Source organism: Eumetopias jubatus, unplaced genomic scaffold, assembly GCF_037043125.1.
Source record: "Eumetopias jubatus isolate StellerSeaLion01/CBP00866 unplaced genomic scaffold, mEumJub1_p1.0 scaffold_9, whole genome shotgun sequence".
Lineage (NCBI taxonomy): Eukaryota > Metazoa > Chordata > Mammalia > Carnivora > Otariidae > Eumetopias > Eumetopias jubatus.
The window spans coordinates 133,039,878-133,065,603 of NW_028274815.1; the positions used below are offsets into that span (position 1 = coordinate 133,039,878).

General features: G+C 38.9%; 1 protein-coding gene across 1 annotated transcript in view; it reads left to right on the top strand.

Annotated features, from left to right (window-relative positions):
* The first annotated feature begins 201 nt into the window (after positions 1-201).
* Positions 202-25,726, top strand: part of DOK5 (docking protein 5) — a 169,167-nt gene continuing 143,642 nt past the window's right edge. Inside the window, exon 1 of the mRNA XM_028125233.2 lies at positions 202-267. Coding sequence (XP_027981034.1) covers positions 202-267 — 66 coding nt within the window. The remainder of the gene's footprint in view (positions 268-25,726) is intronic.

Below are 25,726 nucleotides of genomic sequence, written 5' to 3' on the forward strand. Positions count from 1 at the left end.
GGCTGCCAGCCGGCCGCCCACTTTCAGGGGTTTGGGGGACAAAGTGATGTGCGCCTTCTAAAGCCGCGCCGAGCCGCAGCCGAAGCAGCTTCTCCTTTTCAACTTTCTCCCCGCACGTCTTCTCCTGACCCTGCCCTTAACCCGCCCCAAAGCCACTTCGGGTGCGGGCGCTCGGGTGAGGGGGGTCACCGGCTGTCCGGGATGGCTTCCAATTTTAATGACATAGTGAAACAAGGGTACGTGAGGATCCGGAGCAGACGCCTAGGGGTAAGTCTGATCGTTTTTTTTTTTTTTCCCCTGTTCGTGCGTTCAATTGTCTTCATCCTTCGCCAGCATCCCTGGAGGCTGGCAGGAGATTGCCCGGCCGCGCACTGGTGAATTGTACTGTGGCTTTCTCAGCCGAAATCCACAATCGCTTGCGGCTGCCCCTGTAAGGCCGGGTCTAGGTATGTAATGGATCTATCTTTATCTCTCGGATGACTTGGCTTTCTGATGGTGGCCGCGTGTTCGGCTTCAGTAGCCACTGGAGCCCATCGACTGGAAATAAATATTTCTCGGTAGCCAAGGGAGTTGGAGCTGAGAAAGCCGGCTGGGGGTGCTGAGCCTGCAGGGTGCCCCCGGTGCCCCTTTTCCCACTCGCCGCCAACTTAACTTTTCCAGAGGATGGGAGGCTAGCTGAGGAAGAGGGCAGGCGCTCTCGGTGTGAACAAGGTCAGTGACCCCCTGACCCCAGGGAGACATTGCTGCCAAGCGGAAGGTCTGTTTGGGCATCGAATCCTGGACAGTGACCCACCTCTGTCCCAGGTGTTGGCTAAGGCGGTGTGGGCTGGCCTCTGGCCAGGCCAACTTGGGGCGGATATCCGAATCTGAATTTTCTCTGCTCCTTATCCCGGGTGGTGAATTTCTGTTGCTGGAATGCACATTGGAAACCCACTGGAAGATTATTTAGGGTGGAACATAATACCTGGCACAGAGCAGGTGCTCCCTAAATATGAACCACGAGAAAGAATGAATGAGTCTGAGGGTACTTGTAGGGGACAGATGTTGGCATAGGGATGACTCCTCTCTTTTGACCTCTTTCCCTTTGCTGTTCATTGATAGGACTTCAGAGAGAACTCATTCAGCTTCTCTTTGAGATGGAGTGATGGCGAAGGAATTCTCCAGAGAGGGGGACGATACTGGAATGATTTTTCCCCCAGATTCCAGCCTACCTCATTTCTCTTTGCCTCGTGTCACATATTGTTGCTGTTTTTGTTTGTTGGGTGTGTTTGGATATTGGGGTTGGGGGGGCAGAAAGTTTAGTAATGTCTGAAATAATATCAGCAATGGTGTGCAATGACCACACTGGGAGTATAGTTACAGTGATAAACTTAATGTCTTTCCCCACAAATAACATGTCATTGGCACCTTTCTCTTCCTTGGTCTTTGTACTTTTTTATGTGCTAGATAATTTTACTGAAAATTGAAAAGAAATTTCACAGTGGTAACCAGCTAGGGAGGATGAGAGGAAACATCTGTAATTATTAGAAACTCTTGCCTGGTTTGTTTTGACCCTTTGCTTGCTTGCTTTCTTTTTTTCCCTGCTGGTTACCATGTTTTAGCAATTATGTCCCGTGTTATTGTGAATATATACATATATAATTAGGAAGAACTGTAACAGAACTAACCAATCCCTATCAGTCCTGTGAAAGTTTCTTTGATCTTTTCCGCCATGCACATACTCTTCTCATCAGCAGGAGTAACTATTGTTAGGGTACTTAACCTAGTGACTCCCATGCAAAGGGCAAGAAGTAATAGGAGCTTTATGTTTTTGAGAACCTTAAGGGCCAGCTGAGTTGTTACAATTTTAAAGGGAGCATTAAAAACACCATTCTAATTTTAGATTTACTCCATCATGTCAATTGAGGAAATTGATAAGAGAAATCCATTCTGTGTTAGGGAGCATTCCAATAGGAAGAAGACATGCATTATTAATGCACAAAATGTGAATTATTCATAAGGATTGGAGTGTATGCCAAATTGTGACACTTGGTGATTTATTTGAAAGACTAGTTACCATAACTTTCTAGTTTATGGTAATGAAGATTATTTTTCTATATATTTACAGCTGACATAATATGGTCCTATATGTGTGCCAATGTTTACAGACAGGTATTTGAAGCAGAAGGAAAGGAAATTTAGTTTAGTTTGTATTCATTTTATATTGTACATATTGTATATTGGATGCCAGCGAGCAGTCTACTTTCTCAGGATTTATTCATCTTGTCTGCATTACTACTCAAGCGGATTTTAGAATATCTATAGAATGATGGTTATTGCTCATGGAGAGAAGGGTCAAAGACATAATCAGTAAAATCTGGTCTTCTTTAGTAATACTGGTTTTATCACCAGTTAATTTTTTAAAAGTCTTCTTACGATGCGATTGATTTATATAAATGAAAGAGGCTGATTACATAGTTGTCAGAAAACACTGCAAACTGAAGTTTTCATGGAGGTCCCAAGTGATAAGGAGGAATGGCTTCAGGGAATGGTATAGACCCTCTGTCCAAAGTAAGAAGTGTTAGTGGTATTAACCCAGGCTGCGTAGAGCCTAGAACAGCATGTGCCTTGTGTAAGTTTCAGCCCAGGCTCTGGCATCACTTCTGTTCAAAGTAGGCACTCATACATGCAGGTTGAACTACAGGGTGATGTGTGACTTCGCAGTTCATAAGCCTCTTGAGGAACTAATGTGACATAGTTGTTTTATTAATGGAATCCAGACAAATGTCTGTGGATTAGAACCATGTTTGGGGGAGTTTATAATTAAACAAGAAAACAACATTTCATGGTAAGCAGCTGTTGTGCCAAGGAATGCTCCCTCAGATTTGGAAAAGGAGGAAAGAGCCAATTCTGCTTCTATTACTCATGAGCTCCATGACCTTGACCTCTCTTGGCCTCAGTTTTCTAATCTGTACAATGAACACTATTTCATGATGTTGGAAGTATTGACTAAGATAATATCTGTGAAAACGTAATGAAAGCATAACATTGATTCTGATTGCATTATTTGTTTGGTATAATCAAAGGTGAGTTAGGATTGGTGGAAGAATATGGGGATTATAGATATCTTTCTGTCCAGAAGTGTCCAATGGCATAAGTGGCTTTTCAGATCTAGATGTTTTCATTGAGTGAAGTTTTTACAAATTCTATACATTTAAGTGATTTTACAGTGGGACATGAGACGTTTTAAGACTAGCTCCATTCACATGAATCAAAGATAAATGGTCACTTTTAGTTGAGATCCTATATAGTTCAAGCAATTAAGCAATCATTTTCCATACAGACTTACTCTTTTCTGTAAACATCAAAAGGATTAATGAAATTCAACTCCTTTAACTCAAAATCTCAGTACCTTTACATCTGCCTTCTCCAGCTTGAGCTCCAGTGGTTCATAGAGGTCTCAAGCTGCATCCTGGTTTGTTCAGAAATGTCTGTGCCACAATTTGGGGGACTCGGGGAGGGAGGAAAGGAAGCAATTGTCTCCAATTATCTGGCTAATCCACAAAAGGCACTAAAAATGTTTTCTTAGAGGGATGGTGAATCAGGCGATTTGCACATCATTAACCTGACTGAGTGTATGGCTTAGATGGTGTCATATAACTGTCCTCACTTGGTTTCTTCCTTTGCAACAAAGAGAATTTCCTATCAATAATTGCCCTGCATGCCTCGGAGTTTAAATTCAGAGCTACTCACTTAATCTACATGCAGTCTCTCGATTACTCGCGTTTAAATCACATCATGATGCTCTTGTACATCAAGGGCCTCTTCTCCAGTCTAGCCTGCATCCTCATCTGGACGACTAAGAGTCTCAAACTTAATGCATCCAAAACCCTTGATTGTTTCTTCCAAACCAGCTTCTCCTGGAGTCTGCATCTTGGCCACTAGAGGTCCCAATATTTTAATTGCCCTGGTACAAATTAATCAAGCAAGCAAAAAAAAAAAAAATAGCAAACAAACCTCTGTTGCATTTCTGTCTGCTCTTATCTCTCTCCCACAACCAATCCATCACAAGATCCTATGGGCTCTATCTTTGAAATATATCTACAATCTGTCTTTCATACTATCTGCCACTACCATCCTGACCCAAGTCCCCATCATCTCCTCCCTATAATATTAAAAAATACCTCCTAATTTGTCCCCCTGGCTGTTCAAACCACCAATGCCTTTCCATGCAATTCAGGGGAAGAGACTTAGATGGGCTCAGAGGCCCTTTGCTGACTCAGAACCTTTTCTCTTGCTGTTCCCTCTGCTATTCCCTCCAGTATTTCTTCCCAGCTGGCTCCCTCGTCTCCTTCAGTCTTTCTTCAAATGCCACCTGCTCACTGAGGCCTTCCAGATACTTAGTTTTATTTCTTGCCTCCTCCTCCTCCCCCATATCTTCTATTTCTCCTCCCCCGTATCCCTTCCATTTCTTCTCTCTAGACTTACCATCCCCTCACATACTGGTCTGTTTATTTTACATGTTGATTGCCTGTATCCCCCAAATAGCACATGAGGCTCCATGGGGGCTGTGACTTCTCTTTTAGTTATAGCTGAACCCCAGTGCTGGAACAGTGCCCAGCACTTCATCAACAGTCTTCTTGATGAAGACTTCTTGAATGAATGAATGGATGCATCATTGTGAACTGGTTTAAGAGCATACACTCTGACATGAGACTGTTAAAATCCCAGGTCACCGACTGGTTATGTGGCTTTTTTGGTGAGTTCCTTAACATTTGTAAGTGTCGGTCTTCTGTAAAAATAAAGAGACTCATAGTACCCACCTAATGTATGATCCTCATAAAGGGCCCCACACAATGCTTGACACATTGGAAACTTAATTAATGTTTATTACTGCCATTTCTCACTACCACGTCTGTTAGGGATGATGATGCTTAGGTGGCTATTATGTTTACTGCTTCTACTGCAATAACTCTCATTCTCAAAGAACTTGCTGTTTAGTTAGGAAAACAAACTTAATACACATGCAGTAATTAATATATAAGTGCAAATATTGCTTGACAATAATGCTAGGTCTAGAAAGAATATTTGCCTTTGCAAGATTTTTCATGACCCTGGGATAAATGACAAAGATAGTCAGAGACAAAGAAACTCATCTCCATGAAACTTCGGTTTGAATGAACGCATCAGACTAGGAGGTATTTCTGTTAATTTGGGGGTCTTTCTCTTGGGTGGTAGAGAATGGATTTGAAAAAATGGGTTAGTTAATGGCCCGATTTTAGGCAGAAATATTTTCTCACTCCTTTGTTTCCCTGTTTGACCTGACAAAGCAGCTATAATATTCCCTTTAGGGTTTCAGGATCCATAGATGTTCCACTGTTTTTGTGGCACCTCAACAAAGTTATAGTCATAACATCAAAATTCAACCATTCAGTAAGATACATGGAGCACTGTTGTTCATCCTCAAGAGAAAGAGGCTTTGGAGATAACTTTGCAGTGGTGAAACTGATGATCACCTAGACTGAATACACATGCCTGTGTCAAGACCACTCAGCGTTTTCTGCCCCCACATAAATCGACTTCTCCACTTTCTATGTCAGAAGGGCTTTTCAGCTGGTATTTTAGTCATCTTTATTTGATGGCCTGTGTGGATGTTATGATTAATTGTGCATGAAGCCCAGGTTTTAATCATCCTCCCCAAAACCAACTTAAGCAAAGAATGGCCAATTTAGTGATTTTGTGTGTAGACATAAGCCAAATTACCGATGGGATGATTTTCCCCACATCTGCCATATTTTGCCCCACGTCTGCTATATTTTTTTAGTCATATTCATTCATTGACTAGAAATATTTATTTCTTAAGCAGCATTGTAATTTTTATGAGAAATCATTATCTTGGGTATTTTAAGAATTTAGTTTTCATTTGAGCTATATTTGCTTTCATTTGTTTATCATTCATCAAATATTTATTGAGTGCATACTAGTATAGGATCAGGGTAAACCACCTTAAATAAGACAGGTCCAGTCACTGCCCTCAAGGGATTGACAGTCTGTTGTTGGACTTGTATTTTTAACATGAGATTAATATATTCCCTATATTTAAGGGGGAATTAGTCTGAGTAACAGATAAAATATTGAAGTGCAAAGATCTCTGCAGAAATCTCCTTGTTCCGTTCTTGTGAAATGAGGAAGGTCAAATTTGATTTTCCTCTTAACTCCAGGAATTTGATGCCAGTTGGATGGAAATTAAGCCTTTGGAGATTCTAAACCAGGAAGAGATTATGATGCCTCCCTCCTGCAACCCCTGTTCCTTTGAAATTCAAAATGAAATTGTGAGTTTAGAAATGCCACAGATATGTGTGAATGTTGAAGTTTTAAAATAGCTTCTTTCTAGGATGCAGATGGCTAAATTTTGAATAAGTATCTGGAATCTGATCTTTGCCAAGCAGTTGGGGGGCTTTCTTTATTTTACTAGCAGTAAAATAAGTCTCTCTTCATGCCATGGTTCCCAGAGAACATAAGTGTTAGCTTGTGTGTATTATGTTCTTGAGTGAAATCCTTTAAGTAGTCTCTGGGGGTAGAATGCAGGTGACCCCTCTGGGGTGATGCTTTATAGCTTTTATCAGATTCTTGTAGAGGTTTGGACCACCCTGCCCCCAGGCCTCTCACCTCCCACCCCCTACAACTTCCAAAAGATTAAGAACCACTGTCTCATTTTTTAAATGATTTTTAAAAAATTTTTAGATAATACTAGAGTCACATGCAGTTATAAGAAATAATGCAGAGAGATCTCTCATACCCAGTTTCTCCCAATGGTAATATTCTTCAAGTATATAGTACAGTATTGCAACCAAGATACTGACATTGATACAATCAAGAGACAGAACATTCCATCACCACAGGGTCCTTCCTGTTGTTCTTTTACAGCTTCCCCTCCTGCTCCCCTCCTATAGTCCTAAAGCCCTGACAACCACTAATCTGTTTTCCATTTCTATAATTTTATCATTTTGAGAATATTATATAAATGGAACCATATGGTGTGTAACCTTTTGGGATTTGGGTTTTCTTTTTTTCCCTTTTTTTTTAACTAAGCATAATTCTCTGGAATTGTCATGATTGTTGTGGGTATCATGGTTCATTCCTTCTTTGACTGTTAAATAGTGTCCCATGGAATGGATGGACCATAGTTTGCTTAGCCATTCATCTATTGAAGGACATTTAGGGTGATTTCCATTTTGGGTCTGTTACAGAGAAAGCAGATATAAATGTTTGTGTACAGATCTTTGAAGGAATATAGGTTTTCATACCTCTAGGTAAATGCCCAGGAGTGCCACTGTTGGATGGTACTGGTATTTGCATGTCTAGTTTTTTAAAGAAACTACCCAACTGCTTTTCACAGTGTTTGTACCGTTTTATCCTCACACCGGCAACATATGATCCAGTTTATCTGTGTCCATGCCAGCATTTCATGTTGTCACCAGGTTGTGGTGTCCTCACTATTTTTTATTTTAGACATTCTGACATATGTGTGGTGATAGCTCATTGTGGTTTTGATTTACAATTTCGTATTGGGTAGCGATGTTGAGCATCTTTTCATGTCTTATTTGCCATCTGGACATACATTTTGATAAAATACCTGTTCATGTCTTTTGCCCATTTTCTAATTGGGTTGTCTGTTTTTTGACTGTTGCATTTTGAATGTTCTTTATATATTCTAGATATCAGTCCTTTCAGATATGTGGTTCTCAGATGTTTCCTCTCAGTAGGTAGCTTGTATTTCCTATCTTCTCAACAAGGTCTTTCACAGAACAAGGGTTTTTAAGTGTGATGAAATCCAATTTATTCCTTTTTAGTGTTTGTGGATCATGCTTTTGGTACTAACACTTTGCCCAGCTCAAGATTCTCAATGTTTTTTTCTAGATGTTTTAGGGTATTACCTTTTACCTTTAAGCCCATGATCCATTTTGAGTTATTTTTTGTGTAAGTTGAGCTTTTAGGTCTAGATTCATTTTTTGCCTATGGATGGCCAATTACTGGAGCACCCTTTGTGGAAAGGCTGTCTTTTCTCCATTGAGCATATTCATGTGTTTCTATTCTTAAATCCTTTATTCTGTTCCATTGCTTTGTATGCCCATATATATGTAGCGGTAGGTCTGTATATGTCCATTTGTATAGCTATACAATAACTCTTGAGACAGGGTAGGCTGATTCTTCCCACTTTTTCTTTTTCCAAAATTGTTTTAGATATTCTAGTTCCTTTGCCTTTTGATATGAAATTTAGAATAATTTTGACTTTGTAGCTACCACAAATCTTGCTGGGATACTCTTTTCCTCCCTCCTTCCCTCCCTCCTTTCCTTTTTTTCTTCCTTCTTTTCTTCCTTCCTTTCCTTCATAACTGAATTGATGCATTATTTTTTCTGTGGTGGAAATAGCATATACTTGAGACTGAAACTTTAGCTTGGATCTCAACTTGACCACTTACTGACTCTATGGCTTTGAGGAAATTGCCTATTCTTTCTGAAATTTTGCTTCATCATGTACAAAAGTGAGGAGAGTAATGTACTTCTCATAAGAGATAAGTATATCAAACTCTTAATCCTATGCCTGACTCGTAGTTGTAGGAACTTAATGAATGGTGATAATGTTGATTTTTATTTTTTTATTGTTGAAAGATTGAGGTGATATTTGTTGTTCATTGTCTGTAAGAAAAATAAGCTGCTAAAACTTAATTCACTCATCTCAGCAGAAGACTCATGGCTTTGGTAATGAAAAACAGAAGGCATTTAATTTTCCTCTTGTTGTTAACTTTAGTAATGCATTTTTATAATATGGGACTTATTTAGGAGCCACTCATGAAACACTGTATTCGAAAATATAGAGTTAAATATATTGGCCCAAATAGCAGGCCTTTGATTAAAAGACTGATCACAGTATTTTTGCCTATTAACTCTAGTAGTGGCCCCCAAATGTGGGAATTATATAACTTGAGAGAAAGTAATTATTAGGGAGGTCAGTAACATTGAATCCTAAGAAAAATGCTACTTCTTAATCAACTTGTCTCAAAGAAGTGATGCTCTGAAGTCCTTTTACTTTTTTATTTTATTTATTTTATTTTTATTTTTTAAAGATTTTATTTTATGTAATCTCTGTACCCAACATGGGCTTGAATTTACAACCCTGAGATCAAGAATCACATGCTTTATCTACTGAGCCAGCCAGGCACTCCCTGAAGGCCTTTTAATAGGGAGAAAATCCTACTTAGATGCAGAGGCTTCAGGTAACAATCTTGTTTTATTGTATTCATTAACTTTATATTGCATTAAATTTTACATTTACCTTCAAGTGATATTGGTTTTCCATTTAAGATAAAAATGTGTAGCTTCCTTTTTAAATAAGCTTATTCAATTTAAAAAGTATAATTATTTAATGGATGACTAACTCATAGTGTAAGCGTACCACAGAGTGGCAAAAAGTAAGAAGGTAGGTGGTGGAGCTCAGTATGGCACAAATCCAGATGGTGGCCTATGCATGACTAAGCTTGGGAGACTCACGACTATTGTACTTCTCTTCTTAAGTAGGTTTGTTTTTATGTTATGTTAATCACCATACATTACATCATTAGTTTTTGATGTAGTGTTCCATGATTCATTGTTTGTGTATAACACCCAGTGCTCCATTCAATACATGCCCTCTTTAATACCCATCACCAGGCTAACCCATCCCCCCACCCCTTCCCCTCTAGAACGCTCAGTTTGTTTCTCAGAGTCCATAGTCTTTATAACCCTTATAGGTAAAACTTATACTGGCCATATGGCTTGAGTTTATAGAAATATCTTAAAAATTGGGTCCTAAGAAAAAATATCCCATGTACTCAATACCATCCTCTTAAGAAACTTCCATCTGATATCACCATACTGTATATGTCACTTCTCACCCTAAACCCCCCCCCACAAATTTATCTCAGATTTGCCCAAACCTTTATTTTGTCCTCTCTTCACTCATGTTTACAATGACTACTTTAGTGGTTAACAGAAAGGAAAAGAAGTCTATCTTATGAATGGACTAACTCAAATTAAATTAAAACACTAGTTTGAGTTCAGAGTTTTTCCTTAATACAAGTTTCTCTGCTTAGGAAAGCAATTAAAGTCTTAAAATGCATTTTATTATCTTAAAGACACACATTAACTCAATAAAAGAAATTTATTTTAAAAACCTTCAAGAAATCATACCTCTTTGAATCCCATAGCAAAATTAACTCTTCATATGATGAACAATTTCTTTAGGGCTCCAAGTTTCCATCTGTAAATATGAAGATACTTTGGCTAATTTGCAAAAGAACCACTTTTTAAGCCCGAGTTATATTCTACCAACATTGGCCCAAATCTACATGTTATGAAACGAGTCTAGTTCTCCAACATCCATGAATTCAGATGGAAAATGTGTGAAGTGAGGTTTGAAAGAAACATTTCCTGGGGAGTTTGCCCTGAGAGGTCTTCATGGGTTTGAATAGATCTCCATTAATGGCTCTCCTTCCCTCTGAATTTCTCCTGCCTGGCCCTCTCTTGGTCTCCAGATTTTAACTTCATAATTCCTGTCTCAGAACAACCTGCCAGGACCACCACATCTTTTTTTTTTTTAATTTTTATTGTTATGTTAATCACCATACATTACATCATTAAGGACCACCACATCTAAAAAGTCTTTTCTTCACATCCCTCTAGAACTCTAATTTAAGAGTACGCATAGGATTTTTAGATTTTCTTAACTTTTGTGCCAGATGTTTTTCTTCATGTTTTTGTAGGTTATTTCTTCTCCTACCAGGGTGTAAGTTTTAGGTGGCCAAAGACCTTAGCTACCTTGTTCACTCTGTATCCCCCAGCTCTCTGCCCATAGTAAATGTTCAATATTTGCTGACCAAAAGAACGAGTGATTTTGCTGAAGGTCAGAATAATAGAATGAGATATTCAAATTATATCCCACTTAATTTTGTTGTAGATTTTGTGCTTGAGTGGCCAACTGTTCTAGAATTTCTTGTAATTGCTGTTGGTATGTAACTTGCAAAGTGAGTATCAGGGAATATAGCAATTAATTGTGGAGGTTTAGATTGACCCCCTTAAAATTAAATCTTACTTGGTTTCTTCTTGTGGCAGGTAATATGTATATTTGGTACAGATTTGAAAGTACAAAGTTTATACATGGAACAGTAAGATTTCCTTTCAACTTCATTCCCAGGAATCTAGTTCCCAGAAGCAACCACTATGAATATTCCAGAATAGTCTATGTATAGCTAGTTCTGTGTGGGCATGTGTGTGTGCACATGTGTGCAATATATAATTACATACTTTTCTGTGGTGTGGTTTTCTTGAGTAATATATTATGCTTTTCAATAATTAGGATTCCAGTGTATAAATAAATTCTGTACATTTCTTTGATTATTCATTCTTCTTCCCTTCCCTCCTTTTATCTGTTATTAAAGATGGGCATGAAGTAGGTGTTTTTGTGCCCATTTTACAGATCACAAGACTGAGTGCCTGAGAGGGTAAGTTTTTGTCCAAGTCACATAGCTGGTATGCGGCAGAGCCTGAGTTTGAATCCAAACTGCATGTCTGTTGTGGAACATTTGAGTAATTCTTTTTCTTCTCTGTGACAAGCAGTGTCACAGATGATCTCTTCTCTCACCCAGTGGTGAGCTTACTGATAAATGAATTCCTAGAAGTGGGGCACAGTGTCCAAAGCGTATTTACACGTAAAGTTTTATCGAGGTTGCCCTGCCATCTGTGAGAACGTCTGGTTCCTCTCATCTTGCAAAAGTATGCTTCGAGAGCCTTTTCAAGGTTTTGCTAGTCCAGCAGGTGAGAGATGGACCCATCTGTATAGATTCTCTCCAGTCTGAGATTGAGTTCTTGGCAATTTTATAATTAGAATCTTTTCAGTTTTGTAGTCTTTTTTCTTTTTAGGGTGACAGTCAACTTAAGAAGTAGTTATTACTAGGATTTAGAAACACAGAAGAGATGATTTACTTTTTAAGAAAAGCACTTCCCTGGGAAATGCTATGCAGAAGTCTTTCACTTAGAAGATACAATAAATCAAATGTTAACTGTGGCTGTTCTTTTAATTTTTATTCTAAAAATAAAATTATAAAATTGAAAATTTGGTTAATATCTATTGGGTAAAAAGATGTTTACTGAATCAAATAAATAAATATTGACAAATACAGCCCATATATATTGATTAATGTGGTTAATATTTTTATTAATCTGGTCAAGTCTTGTAAGATGCTTCAAGTGGGTCTGGCTGGGAGGCGGGATGAGATGCATCTTTTTACTGATAGCTAGATGCAATTTCTGATTATTCCATTTATGTGGTTCCTAGATATTAAGAACTACAAGGCCTTGTTTAATGCGCTATCTTGAGCTTCTCTTAATCTTTTTTTTAAAAAGATTTATTTATTTTATTTTAGAGAGAGAGCATGAATGGGGGAGGGGCAGAGAGAGAGGGAGACAAGCAGACTCCCCCCTACCCCGAGTGCAGAGCCCGATCCAGGGCTGGATCCCAGGACCCGGAGATCATGACCTGAGCTGAAACCAAGAGTTGGACGCTTCACCAGCTGGGCCACCCAGGCGCCCCAGCTTCTCTTTCCTTCTTTGCTTTTCTCTCTAAACTCCATGCACCAGCTTCTTTCTGTTCCTCACAAGGCAAGCTCTTTGCCATGCAGGTTCTGTTCACTTACTGCTTCCTTTCATCTGTAATGCCCTTCCCTGGTGCCTGGCTCTCACTTCAGTCATCGGCTCAAAAGTCACCTCCCCAGGGAACTGTGGACCATCCAGTTGAAGTGCCCCCAGCCCCCTCAGGTATTCTTGGTCTCATCTCCTTTCTGTTTTTTAAATTATTTTTTAAATTATTCATTTCTTTATCTCCCATTTTTTCCCCCACTTGCCTCTAAGCATCAAGCAGATAAAATCTTCTCCAGTTTTGTTAATGGCAGAATTCTCTGTGGCTAAAATAATGTCTGGGCACATAGCAGGAGCTCAGCAAACATTTAAGTATGAATGAAACCCTGAAATAACACTTGGCATATTAAATTATGAAGCAGACAGTAACCCTAACATATAATATATGTACGTACTTATAAATCCCAAGAAACTCCAAGAGTTTTGTGGAGTCCCGTTGCGTGATTTTTGCTTGTAGCCATTTTGCAGGATCCAAACTGTAGTCCTTGGTGCAGGCCAGACATGTGGAGGAGAAGAACCTGGCTGGCATAAAAAAAAAGGGCCTTTCTTTTGCCCTTGCCCTGGTGCTGCCTGCCATCTGCTGTGACCAGAGCTTGTCACTGAACTTCTCACACCTCAGCTTCCGTTGCAGCAAGACGGAGGTATTAATGTCTGACCTTCCTGTCTCACCACCTGTCCACCTCCAAGCCAGAAGTGCAGCTGTGGATAGGAAGAGCCTGTCCAAGCACATGCAATACTCTGTTTTGTCCCAGGTGGATCTTCCCAGGGCCTCCTGAGTGGAAAATAGCAGAGAAAACTTGGATTCTATTGTGCTTTTTGGGTCAGACCCAAGACCAAACCAGATAACTTTGTAAATTTATTATTTACCTCGAATTTCAAAAAGATAGAGTTGAGTATCTAGCAAGAAAGGAAGGAAGGAAGGAAGAAAGGAAGGAAGGAAGGAAGGATGGAAGGAAATGGAGGAAGGAAGTCCACTCTACAACAAAAGATTGCTTTTATAATAATCTCTGTGTGTGTATATGTATCAATTTTTTTTAACTAGCGTTTTACATTACATGTATGTGGCAAATAAATGAAACAATGCAAAAAAGAATAGAATGAAGAGGCAGTTTCTTCCCCACCCCACACTTGTCTCACTTCCCAGGTATACAATTCTGGGCAGATTCTTGTCTATTTGTGCAGAGATGTGTGTGCATAGGCATACATAAAAATGCAGATGTTTTTGTATAGTTCGTTTTGCACGAATGGGCTCATATTTAATATTGTGGATTATTGTACACCCTGTCCTTTTTCTTCTAATTTATGTTGGAGCACTTTTCAGCACTTTTTGTGGATGCCCATTGTTTATTTATTTCACTGTTTCACAATTTCTTTAGTTAACATTATTAGTGGACACTTTAAGGTAATTTCTCAGTTTGGCTAATTGAACTGTAAAGCAGTGAACATCCTTGTGCATACCTGTATGCATACATGATACTATGTTTCTAAGGTAGATCTGAAAAAAGGAGTTTCTCTTACAAAGTGGTGTACCTTACAATTTTGATAAATAGAGTCAATTTTCCTTCAAAGAGGTTGTACCAGGTATGTTCCCACTGAGAGTGCTCAGGAGTATAGTACTTGTTTCTGCCAGTCCTAACGCGCGCGCGCGTGTGTGTGTGTGTGTGTGTGTGTAACTCTTGAAGGATATTCTCCTGCCTCCATTCCTCAGCTCAGTTTCCCACTCCCCAAATCTGTTCTGCTTACTGGAAATTGATCACCTAAAAAATATCAAACCTAATCCTACCCTACCTCTACTTCAAAATATTCTCAAATGCCTTCCCCTTACACATAATTATTCTGTAATGTACTCAAGACACTCTGTGATCTAGATCCCGCCATATCTCATACCCTCCGTATCAGTGCTCAGATCAATGCACCCCCAAATCAGTGCTCAAGGCAAATATGCCCTCTCTAGATGCTCTGCTGGCCAGGCTTTTTCCTTCATTACTGCCCATCGGCGTGTTGTTTCATTGATTAGAAAGTTCTTCCTCTCCCTTTTACTTTCTCTACTTTTTTCTCATCCTGAAAATCCCAGCTGGGATGTGTTTGATTTAGAGATGCTTCCCCCCCCAACTCCCGCCGCCCCCCCGCCAGACACTATGACACCATCCCCCATCTCGGTGGTGGGAGGAGCCACTTTCCACATGTATCCCTTTACACTTAAATTAAATAAATAAAATTAAAAATAATGCAATTCCTTAGTCACACTAGCCACATTTCAAGTGTTCAATAGCCACATTTCATTAGTGGCTACCATCTTGGGCAGTACAGATATAGAATATTTCCATCATTGTAGAGAATTCTGTTGGACAATGCTGCCCTATGTTTCTTCATAACACTCACTGCTGTTTCAAAATACATGTTTTGAGAATATTGTTTTGATGATTTTTACCCTTACTAGTCTGTGAGCTCCATAAGGGCACAGCTTGTCCTAGTCTGGCTCCTTGCTTTTTCCCATTATAGAAGTTCTTTAACTGGTGAATGAATGAGTGAGTGAGTGAGTGAGTGAGTGAATTAAAGAATTCCTCCAAGCTCTTTATTGTTGTGCTTCATTGATCAGTAGACCTTCTGGAAAGGGGCTGAATCCTCCATGCCTTTACCCAAGTCCCCTTCACATTTCAGTTGGGAGCCTTAGCAAGACCCTAATTCTTATACCATCATGATCTGGGCGTATTTGACCTTTGCCATTGGGCTTGATACTTCAGCATCCATTGCCTACCTCAATCCAGGCAACCTTTCGGGATTGAGTTAGACCTGCGCAGTGGGCATCTTAGCTGGCCTCCCAGATCTCCTTCCACATCCCTTCGCCCCCTTTTGGAACTGAAGCATTCCTTTCTCCAGCTGGGAGTGCTCAGAGTGGTGTAGACTGACAACTTGCAGGTGAGCCCCCTGCGGCTGCTGAAGAGAGCTAGCTACCTGGCCAAAAGCCAAACCCCTTTCCATGGGGTGCAGCCCACACTCAAGAGCTGCCCAGTTTGGGATGACTCTGGGTGGATGGTGGATCTTCAGAGGGCATTGTAGAGAGTGTGTCACAGCTGACTTGCACCCTTGACTCCCTCCTAGGTGTTGCTCTTGAGAGCCCTTCTCGGTGAACTTCCAGAATTCGAATCTCCTTCTTAGAATCTGCTTCCCAGTAAACTCAACTTGCAACAATTTGATTTATAATTGAAAATCTGCAGCCTTAGCTCAGCCTTCCAAAGAAGGATCCATGATCTTTTGCAAGAATATGTTTTTGCTTGATTTGTTGGACCATGGATTCTCTCTGTATTTTACCTAGTCTCAAAACTAAAATGATTGGTTAATTTAATTTTCATAAAAAGTTTGGTGGCTTATTTCATTTATTACGTTGTTAAAATGCTCCAGTCCCTTCAGTAGAATCATCTGATAAATGAATTAAGAAAATACCTTAACCACTTTATTACATTGAATCTGGACTCTGTAAATTATTAGTATCAGCCTTGATTGTTTTGTTTTGTTTCTTGGAGGAAGAAGCTCCAAATAAACAGTAGGCAAGATTTATATGCACATTACTTTGGCTTTTCTTGCCTGAAAGTCCTGATTTCAATTATTTTTCCTGTGTACCTGTTCACACCATCATAAAAGGAGAGTGCTGGTTATAGCTTTGTAGCCAGAGGGAAGAGAAATGCTTTTGTCTGTGGATTTGATCCTACTTTATTCCTGAACAGGGCGTTTGGCCATCAAGTAGCCCACTCACTGAGAGGAGACAATTTGACTTTTTTTCATAACTGTCAATTTCATTGGGCAACTGTGAATTTCTGGGGAACATTGGTAAGATAGAGGGAGTTATAGAAGATACGCTGACTGGCAGATGTTTCGAGATTGATTAAAGATTTAGAAAGAAGTACATTTCCTCAGGCTGCTGGGCTACCTTTTAATGAGATTGACAGTTTTACACATAAAGAAAAAGTTCTTTGTCATACAGAAATAACTTTCTAAAGTTAAATCCACTTGAGAGAGATGGATACAGGATAGAGTATGTGTGAATATGATTGGACATTTTACTGGTGTTTAACTTTGAAGCTTATTTTTCAGAGAAAGATGAAGTTGAATATTTCAAAGATGAAAAAAATCCTTTTGTTCGACTAATTGCTCTAATATTAACTCAAAGAGTGGGTCAGCTTTCTGCAGGTTCAGGTCATGCATTCCAGGGAACTTATAATTGTGATTTTAGATGGGCATTAGGCACATGGAGTTAAAAATTAGCAATTTTCATTTCATCTTCCAAAGGTTTAAGCTGAAAAAGGCATTGGCATATTGGTTGGAAAAATGACTAATAAGGAGAATATAAGGGTTACTAAAAAATATTTCTTACTCTTCTCCAACCTAGAGAGGCATGCAAGTGAAAGTTGCATATGTTAAATGTGATATGTTAAATATAACATAGAAAGAATAACGTCTCAAGTTTTGATACCAGAGGATAGAGAAAAGGGCCAGGATAAATAGACATTCATAACAAAATTGACTTGATATTGAATTTATCTTATCCCTGTGTCTTACTGATGGGAAAACTGAGGCCATGAGAGATTTCATGACTTCTCCAGAGCTCTGGCCCCTCAGGAATTGAGCTGTGAAGTCTACAACATGGGGGCTAAGAGCATAAACCTTGGTGACAGGGGGGCGGACAGATCTTTCTAGGCCACTGACTTACTGTGATTTTATGTTACTTAATCTCTCTTTGTTTTTCTCAGTTAATGGGTGTCAATAATTATGGTGCCTGTCTCATAGGGGTGTGTGAAAATTACATAAAATAATCAACAAAGTGCATTTCATGGCTTGTAGGTCACTTTGAAAAGCAGGTTTTGAAGTTGGGGAGCCTGGCTGGTTGTTCACATGGGTTCTTAAGCCAAGCACTTTGCCAGGAACATCATGGGTCCTTAAGGAATCAAGGAGTGAACACCACACATCGAAATACGGAGAAACGGCTTTGTGGAATTACCAAGGCTAAAATTGTGATCCATTTAAAATGTTAATTTAAACAGACTTGCACTTGAAGAACATACTGATATTTTACTCTTTGAATATATATTTCCAAACTCTTATAATTAGGCTGTGAAATCATGTAATTAAGGTGTTGGTAAAGGGCATCCGTTGAAGGGAGGAGTGGACAGTTGAAAGGTGGTGTAATCTGTTGTAAGGTGAAAAATTGCCCACTGAAAATTTGAAGCCTTCAAGTTTTGCTCTATTCTGCTTTACTCCATTGTTGTATCTTCTGGAAAATTGTCCTGATATCTTGTGATGTATGAGAAAAAGCAAATGGCAGAAAAAAAAGAGGAATTTTGGTGCAAATAATATATTACTGTGTGGGCATCGAAAAAGAAGAAAGGAATGGTTTCTGGTAGTAACTATTATAAAGTAACTGTGCAGGGCGCCTGGGTGGCTCAGTCATTAAGCGTCTGCCTTCGGCTCAGGTCATGAACTCGGGCCTGGGATCGAGGCCCACATTGGGCTCCCTGCTCAGCGGGAAGCCTGCTTCTCTCTCTCCCATTCCCCTGCTTGTGTTCCTGCTCTCACTGACTCTCTCTCTGTCAAATAAATAAATAAAATCTTTAAAAATAAATAAATAAATAAAGTAACTGTGCTTTCCTCTAAGAAGTGGGACTGGGGGAGGTAAGGTGAGGTGGGTGGTCATCTGCCTTTTACTTTTATGCTTTTCAATTTCTTTATTTATCTATTTGTTTATGTATTTTTATAATGCACATTCATATCTTTTGTAGCATAACAAAAATATTATGACCCTAATTGGCTAAAGACAAAGAACATTGGTTGGGAGATGAGACTTTTTGTGAACTCATTTTATTTAAAAATATATTGCAAATCCATTCTTTATATAAGGGCATATACTTATATATTGTGTTTTCCTAAAAGACATCATCCGGTAATGGCACTGACCTTTTCTCTTATGTAGCTCTTGGGGCTTTGGACAGCAATGGATCATGTTCATGCATATGTAAAGCCATTCATTTGTCACTTTCACTGTGTATTTTCCTTTGCAAGAGAGCCAGCTAGGCAGCGGTACTTCCTGCACCTTACCATAATTATTATGGCTTTGTCAGAAACATTATATGACATCTTCTCAATTAGACTGAAATATATTTTCCTTTAGTGATCATTATTAATATTGTTTTAATTAAGAGCCTTGATAGCTCAGGGTTTCAGCCACATAACACTCACTGTCATAAATTAGAGGATTAAATGGTCTTTTTACATACCATATTATCAGGGGAACAATAGCAGCTCTAGTTTGTCAAGAGAGAAAGATGGGATTTGGGTCCTTATGCTCAAATATTTCAATATGGCAGATTTGGTAGTGAGAGACAGTAGTCAGATTGAGAACATGGGAAAAGGAGGCTGGGTCAGATCTTCAGAGCAAATCAAGCTGATTTGGAATTGCAAGTTACCTTGATAATTTGTTCACTTCTAGTTTTCTGTGTTATTTTGCAAGTGTTGGTGTTTGCTCTTGTGTAGCAAAATTACATTAACTATTTCAGAGCCATGGTTCCAATGATCTATATAAATTGTGTAACCAACATATTTTGTTTAGGACTATAATATAAAGCAGGGAGGGAGAGGATCATGCCCCTCAGGAGTTTGAATTCAGTCTCAGCCCCTTACAATATATTCTCCTTGTCCACAATTTATAGATGAAGAGTTGGGCTTACAGGGAATCATAATCTACTCAAGATGGCTCAGCCTAAGAACGAAAGGAGCAAGAAGTTGAGATCCATGTCTTTCTCTGCTTAATCTCTGTTACACTAATGCAGGTCTTTATACCCAGTCCTTGTAATTTTAGTATCAGTAATGGGACTAAGCTGAATACCTTGAAATACTACTGTAGGACGGCCTCTTTTAGATATTTTCTTGACCTATTTTATTTACCTGATTCTTTGAAAATGAGAAGAGACATCAGAGTTGCTAATGAGGAAAAGAACTAAAAACTGCATTTGAGTAAAAACCAAAGTTGTATGACAAAGTGAATGTCATACAATTGGCTTGAAAGACAGTGGAAAGACAGTACAGCTGGGTGTCTGAGCATTCTTTGTGAGTTTATTTATTCCTTAAGAAAATAGACTGCTAGACTAAGCTAGGTGCCATAAGCAGAATCTTTAGAAGAATTTTAGTAAACAAGATCATCTCATTCAAACTAAATTTGAACACTGGACACAAAGAAAATAGGAAAGACTACCTCAGTGTCAATAAAATGTTTTCCCTCTTTTTATTGTTACTGTTTTGCTGGGTTTTCCAATATTTTCCCTGTAATAACATAAACCTAAAACCCCAACATAAAATTGTTATTTTAGTATATATACTTTCCATTTTTTCCATACCCATCTAAAATTTCACAGCCTTGCAATTATTACATATTTACAATGTCATATCCGGTGTATATTCTAAAATAGATTGTGTTATACTGTAAATATTTCCCCAAAGGGTTTACATAATTTTTAAAAACCATAATTTTGAGGTCTACAGTACTCCATTGAGTAGGTACATAATTTACTTGCTGGTTAAAACAGTTAAATTGTTTCTAATTCAAATAACACTCAGGCTTATAGTAACTTTGACCGTGTTTTGGATTGTCCCCTTTCAAGGGAGGTGATTAGGAGGCTGGAAAGTGTGAATATTTTTATGACTCTTGATATACATTGTGAATTAGCTTCCCTAAGGGCCACACCAATTTACATCTCTGTCAGCAACATCTGAGGGGATGAAGACCAGTTTTAAGACTAGAAATCTGGCAGTATGCCACAGATGAGCTGACGTTCTATTTGCTTTACAATCATCCATTCACTGGTGATAGGGCTGGGCTGAGGATCCCAAGCTATAAAACAAAGTCATACCTCTAGGCCTGAATACGTGTTTTGGCTCTTAGCATAAGAATATATACAGTGTTTTAGGGAAACAAAAGCAAAAATAAATCATTGGGACCACATCAAAATAAAATCCTTCTATACAGTGAAGGAAACATTCAATAAAACTAAAAAGCAACCTACTGAGTGGGAGAAGATGTTTGCAATGACATATTGATACAGGGTTGGTACACCAAATATATAAAGAACTTATAAAGCTCAATACCCCCAAAACAAATAATCCAATTAAAAATGGGCAGAAGACATGAAGAGACATTTCTCCAAAGAAGATACACAGAGGGCCAACAGACACATGAAAAGATGTTCATCATCAGTTACTGCCAGGGAAATGCAAATCAAAACTACAATGAGTTATCACCTCACGCCTTACGTCAGAATGGCTAAAATCAACAACACAGGAATTAACAGGTGTTGGTGAGGATGTGGGGGGAAAAAGGAACACTCGTGCACTGTTGGTGGGAATACACACCGGTGCAGCCACTCTGGATAACAGTATGGAAGTTCCTCAAAGTTGAAAACAGAACTACCCTACAATCTAGTGATTGTACTACTGGGTATTTACCCAAAGAATACAAAAACACTAATTCAAATAGATACAAGCACCCCTATATTTATAGCAGCATTCTTTACAATAGCCAAATTATGGAAGCCGTCCAAGTGTCCGTTGATTGATGAATGGATGAAGAAGAGGTGGTACACACACACACACAACATGGACTATGATTCAGCCATAAAAAAGAATGAAATCTTGCCATTTGCAGTGACATGGATGGAGCTAGAGAGTGTAATGCTAAGTGAAATAAGTCAGGGAAAGACAAATACCATATGATTTCACTCATCTTTGGAATTTAAGAAACAAAACAAATGAACAAAGGGGAAAAAAATGACAAACCAAGAAACAGTCTCTTAACTGTAGAGAACACACTGATGTTTACCAGAGGGGAAGGAGATGGGGGCTGGGGGAAATTGTTGATAGGGATTAAGAGTACACTTCTCATGATGAGCACTGAGTAACATGTAAATTGTTGAATTACTACATTGTACACCTGAAACTAATATGACACCGTATGTTAACTAACTGGAATTAAAATAAAAACTTTAAAAAAGGAATATATACAGTGTTTTGTGACTTCCATAATTTAGGCCCTCTGTAAATTCCCTAACTCATTTAGGAATTTTGTTATAACCCGAGAAAAATGAAACATGCTCTCTGAAGTGGTGAGCTTTGCTGTCTTTCATCACATTAGTAAATGCTGCCAAATGATTTCAATGAACTTTTTGGTTTCATTTGTTCCAAAACTGGAGAGAGGACACATGATATCTATTTCTGAACTCTGAGCAAAGTTTAGATTCCTCAGTTAATACTTTGAGTGCAGTTTTCTTGTTATGCTTGCCAACAGTGGAGAGCATTGAATTTGGTTTTGTGGCTTATGCCCTTTATTAATTATACTCCATCAATAAAGTGATCTGCATCCACTCTGAAGTTGGGAAGGTGAGAGCATGCTCTTTTTCATAAGTTGTGTCCTGAACAAATGTGTGCCTCTGGCTATGAGTGGTATATACACAGCACTACCAGAAACACATTAGCAATTGAGACCTATTTCATAATCATTATACCAGTGATCTAATCATTCCTGTAGTTTAAAATATTTAATACACTTATTTGCATTTGTGGGTCCGTGCATTTCACACATTTGTTCATTTATCCAGCTCCTTTTTCTTGAGGACCTACTATGTGCAAGGCTCAATTCTTAGTGCTAGTAGAGAAGTGGTAAATCAGAATAAACTAGAACATATGTTCATGATAAATGCACTCCTTTAATCAGTAATTTTAATATTACTGTAACAGTTTTATACTATTTGATTTAAAATATTTATGGGATTCACATGACTGAAAATTCAAGCATTAAAAGTTAGAAAGGATAAACAATGAAAATTCTCCTTATAGCCACACAATATTATCCAAATAGGCAATCAGTGTTAGAGTTTCTTATGTATTTATTCAGCCATATTTCAGGCACATATCAACATATACATATGCAGATAAGTGCACATATATGGTATGTTGTATACTCCATTTTCCCACATTTTTGGCATATATACTCTATACATTATTCTGCACCTACCCTATGTTGCTTAATAAATTTGGAAAACCTCTCCTCATCATTACTTAAAGATCAGGCTCATTTCTTCTTTTTCCTGACTGCATGGTATTTCGTTGTGTTCACTATTATATTAACTTTTAATTCTTAAGATTTATTATCTCATTTTTATTGTTATAAATAGCACTGCAAAGAACATCTTTGTGCATAGGTTTCATTCCTTTAGATTTTTTTTCTCAGTAAGTGTCTCATTGTGAGTTTAAAGTGGAGTGAATTTTTAGGGCCATTGAAAAATATTTTTTTTAAATTATAACCTGGAAGTACTGATCTACAGTGTGTATGCAGTACTGGTTTTTGTGTAAGAAGTGGGAGGTAAGGCTATATATGAAGATTTGTTTGTATGTGCTTGTGTTTGCCTAAGAAACTAATAACTGTAGTTGCAAATAGGTGACAGGGACTGGTTCAGGGGATAGAAAACTGAGATAGGAGACAGGCTAATCAGTATACATCTCTGACATTTCAAATTTTGAACCGTGTGAATGTCTTAATTATAAAAATAGTAAAATTTCAAGTTTAATTATGAAGTTAGAAATTGAAAGGTAGTTCTCTGTTATACTGACATTTTCAATATATGGATATGAGCAGCTTTTTTTTTTTTTTTAAGACTGGGCTATTGGAAAGTACTACCATCAAGTGAAATGTGGGAAGTCACAAAGCACACATGCTCATGAATCTTGTTCACTGGTAGGATCCAGCTCAGAGGTCTGCTGCCTCTATCCCTGACTCTTAAAAACAATGGAAAGGTATGGAGTATTTCCCAAACCTCAGTGATTCACATGTCCCCTCCACAGTCTTTATCATAGTTGCAGACAGCTTTGACTGGTGTACTTTTCTTTATGTTTACGTTTTATAGAAGTACCAAATATGAAAAACCAATGTCACCTTCCATACATAGAAGCTGTATTAGTTTAGGTTCCATCAGAGAAGCAGAACCAGGAGGAGGTACTTCACTGGGGATTTGTTTTTAGTATTCATTCTTAACGAATTTCAGGATCTGGTTTACAGGGTCTGGGTGTGCCTGATGCTAGAGCCTGATATCAGAAGTAAAGATGGACATGAAGTTGTAGGAAGCAAATACAAACTGGCACCTATGAGGATGGGCTTGGAGCCTCTGATTGACAAAGCCTCTAATCCACCATCTTCAACAATGGGGGTGTTCTGCCAGGAAAAGATGGGAAGATGGTGCCCATTGTCAAGGAGCTAAACAGACACTTGGCCTAGGTTTCTGAGGAGCTGAAGGAGGATCTGGCAGGAACCGAAGAAACTGCAACCTTGCTCTTGCCCCATGTCTACAGTGTGAACCAGCAGATCCCAGACAATGTGCCTGACTGTCAATATGGCACCCTGCACTGAGCTTCCAAGGTGTAAAAACAATACAGAGCTTCACTTCCTCCTTCCAGATGTTGTAGTCCATACTCTGATCTATGCAGGGAAGGCAATTCTTCGAAAAGTATTTCCAGCATAACTGAGTTGACATAATATGAATCCACCACAAAAGATAACTGTAAACGTAAATGCATTGAAAATGAAACAATATTACTGAATTCTAACTGGACACATCACTCAACGGAGGTACTGATCCTGAGGCTTTCTCTTTGTTGAAATGGAAGATTAGCAAATTTTAGAGATTTTAAAATCATTACTAGCAACTGACTGGAACATTCTCCTTGACTCATTTGGAAGGACTGAAATGACAAAATGAATATCTTGCTCACTGTGAGATTTCATGTTATTTAGTGCCTTTGCCACTACAGTTCCTTCTGGTCCTCCCACAGTTTAAGGAATATGTGGTGGTGAATAGAGATGGTGCCATGCTCTGTTCACTTGTCTCTGCATTTTTCCTTTTTAAGTGAAGGAAACAGCAAGGGGGGGGGACAGTGTGGTAGACAGGAGAGAACGGAGCAAAGCCCAGATGTGATTTTATCACCTGTAGACCCAGCTCGTTGAAGACCTGTCATGGACACACTTGAGTGCATAGGTCATCAGCATCAAAGGCTTGTTGGCTTTTGAGGGGGTGGCTGGGAAACAAGCAGAGCCTGGCTCAGATCTCTGAGGATTTGGTGACCGTCTCCAGTCATTGGAGAACTTTGAGTGGCTGAGAAAACCTCATGACTTTGAGACTCTGAGGGACCTCCTTTGTAAGTGCGAATGGAAGCAGCAGGGGCTGGCTTCTCGCTGAGATGCTTCCATTTCGTATTTGTCCCATTGGTCTTCCCCAGGCATTTTTTGGTTTCCCAGAATCCTCAAATCCACATCTGACTGCAAGGATTCAAATAAGTTCTAGAATTTACCAGCCATGCGATCTTGGGCAAGCCACTTCAAGTCCCTGCTAAGTAGGGATATTATGCTTTCCAAACCATTGGGTAGTTGTGAGGTTTAAATCAGGGACTGGCTTTGTCCATCCGTGGGCCAAATATGCCCTCCTGTCACTTACCTGTTTTTGCAAATAAAGTTTTACTGGGACACTGCCAGGCCCATTTGTTTATGTATCGTCTCTGGCTGCTTCCATAGTACACGTCAGAGTTGAGTGATTGTAGCAGAGACCTTATAGCCCACAGAGCCTAAGATATTTCCTGAGAAAGTGCAGTGGTGCCTGGATTAAATAATACACATACATTCAATTCAGAAATACTTATTGGCTACTATGTTTAGGTAGTAGACATGCAGGAATGAAGAAACACAGGCAACAATCCCTACCCTCATGGAGTTTTCAGTCCAGGAGAGAGTCAGACAGTAAGACCAAAAAATACAAAAAACAGGTCAAATATATATCAAGTGGTGACCAGTGCTATGGAGGAAAAAATCAGCAAAGGGAGAATGAGTGTGTGGTGTGTGGTGTGGTGTGTGTGTGTGTGTGTGTGTGTGTGTGTGTGTGTGTGTGTGGTGTAGGGGGTGAGTTGTGATTTTAGTTAGGGTGATCAGGGA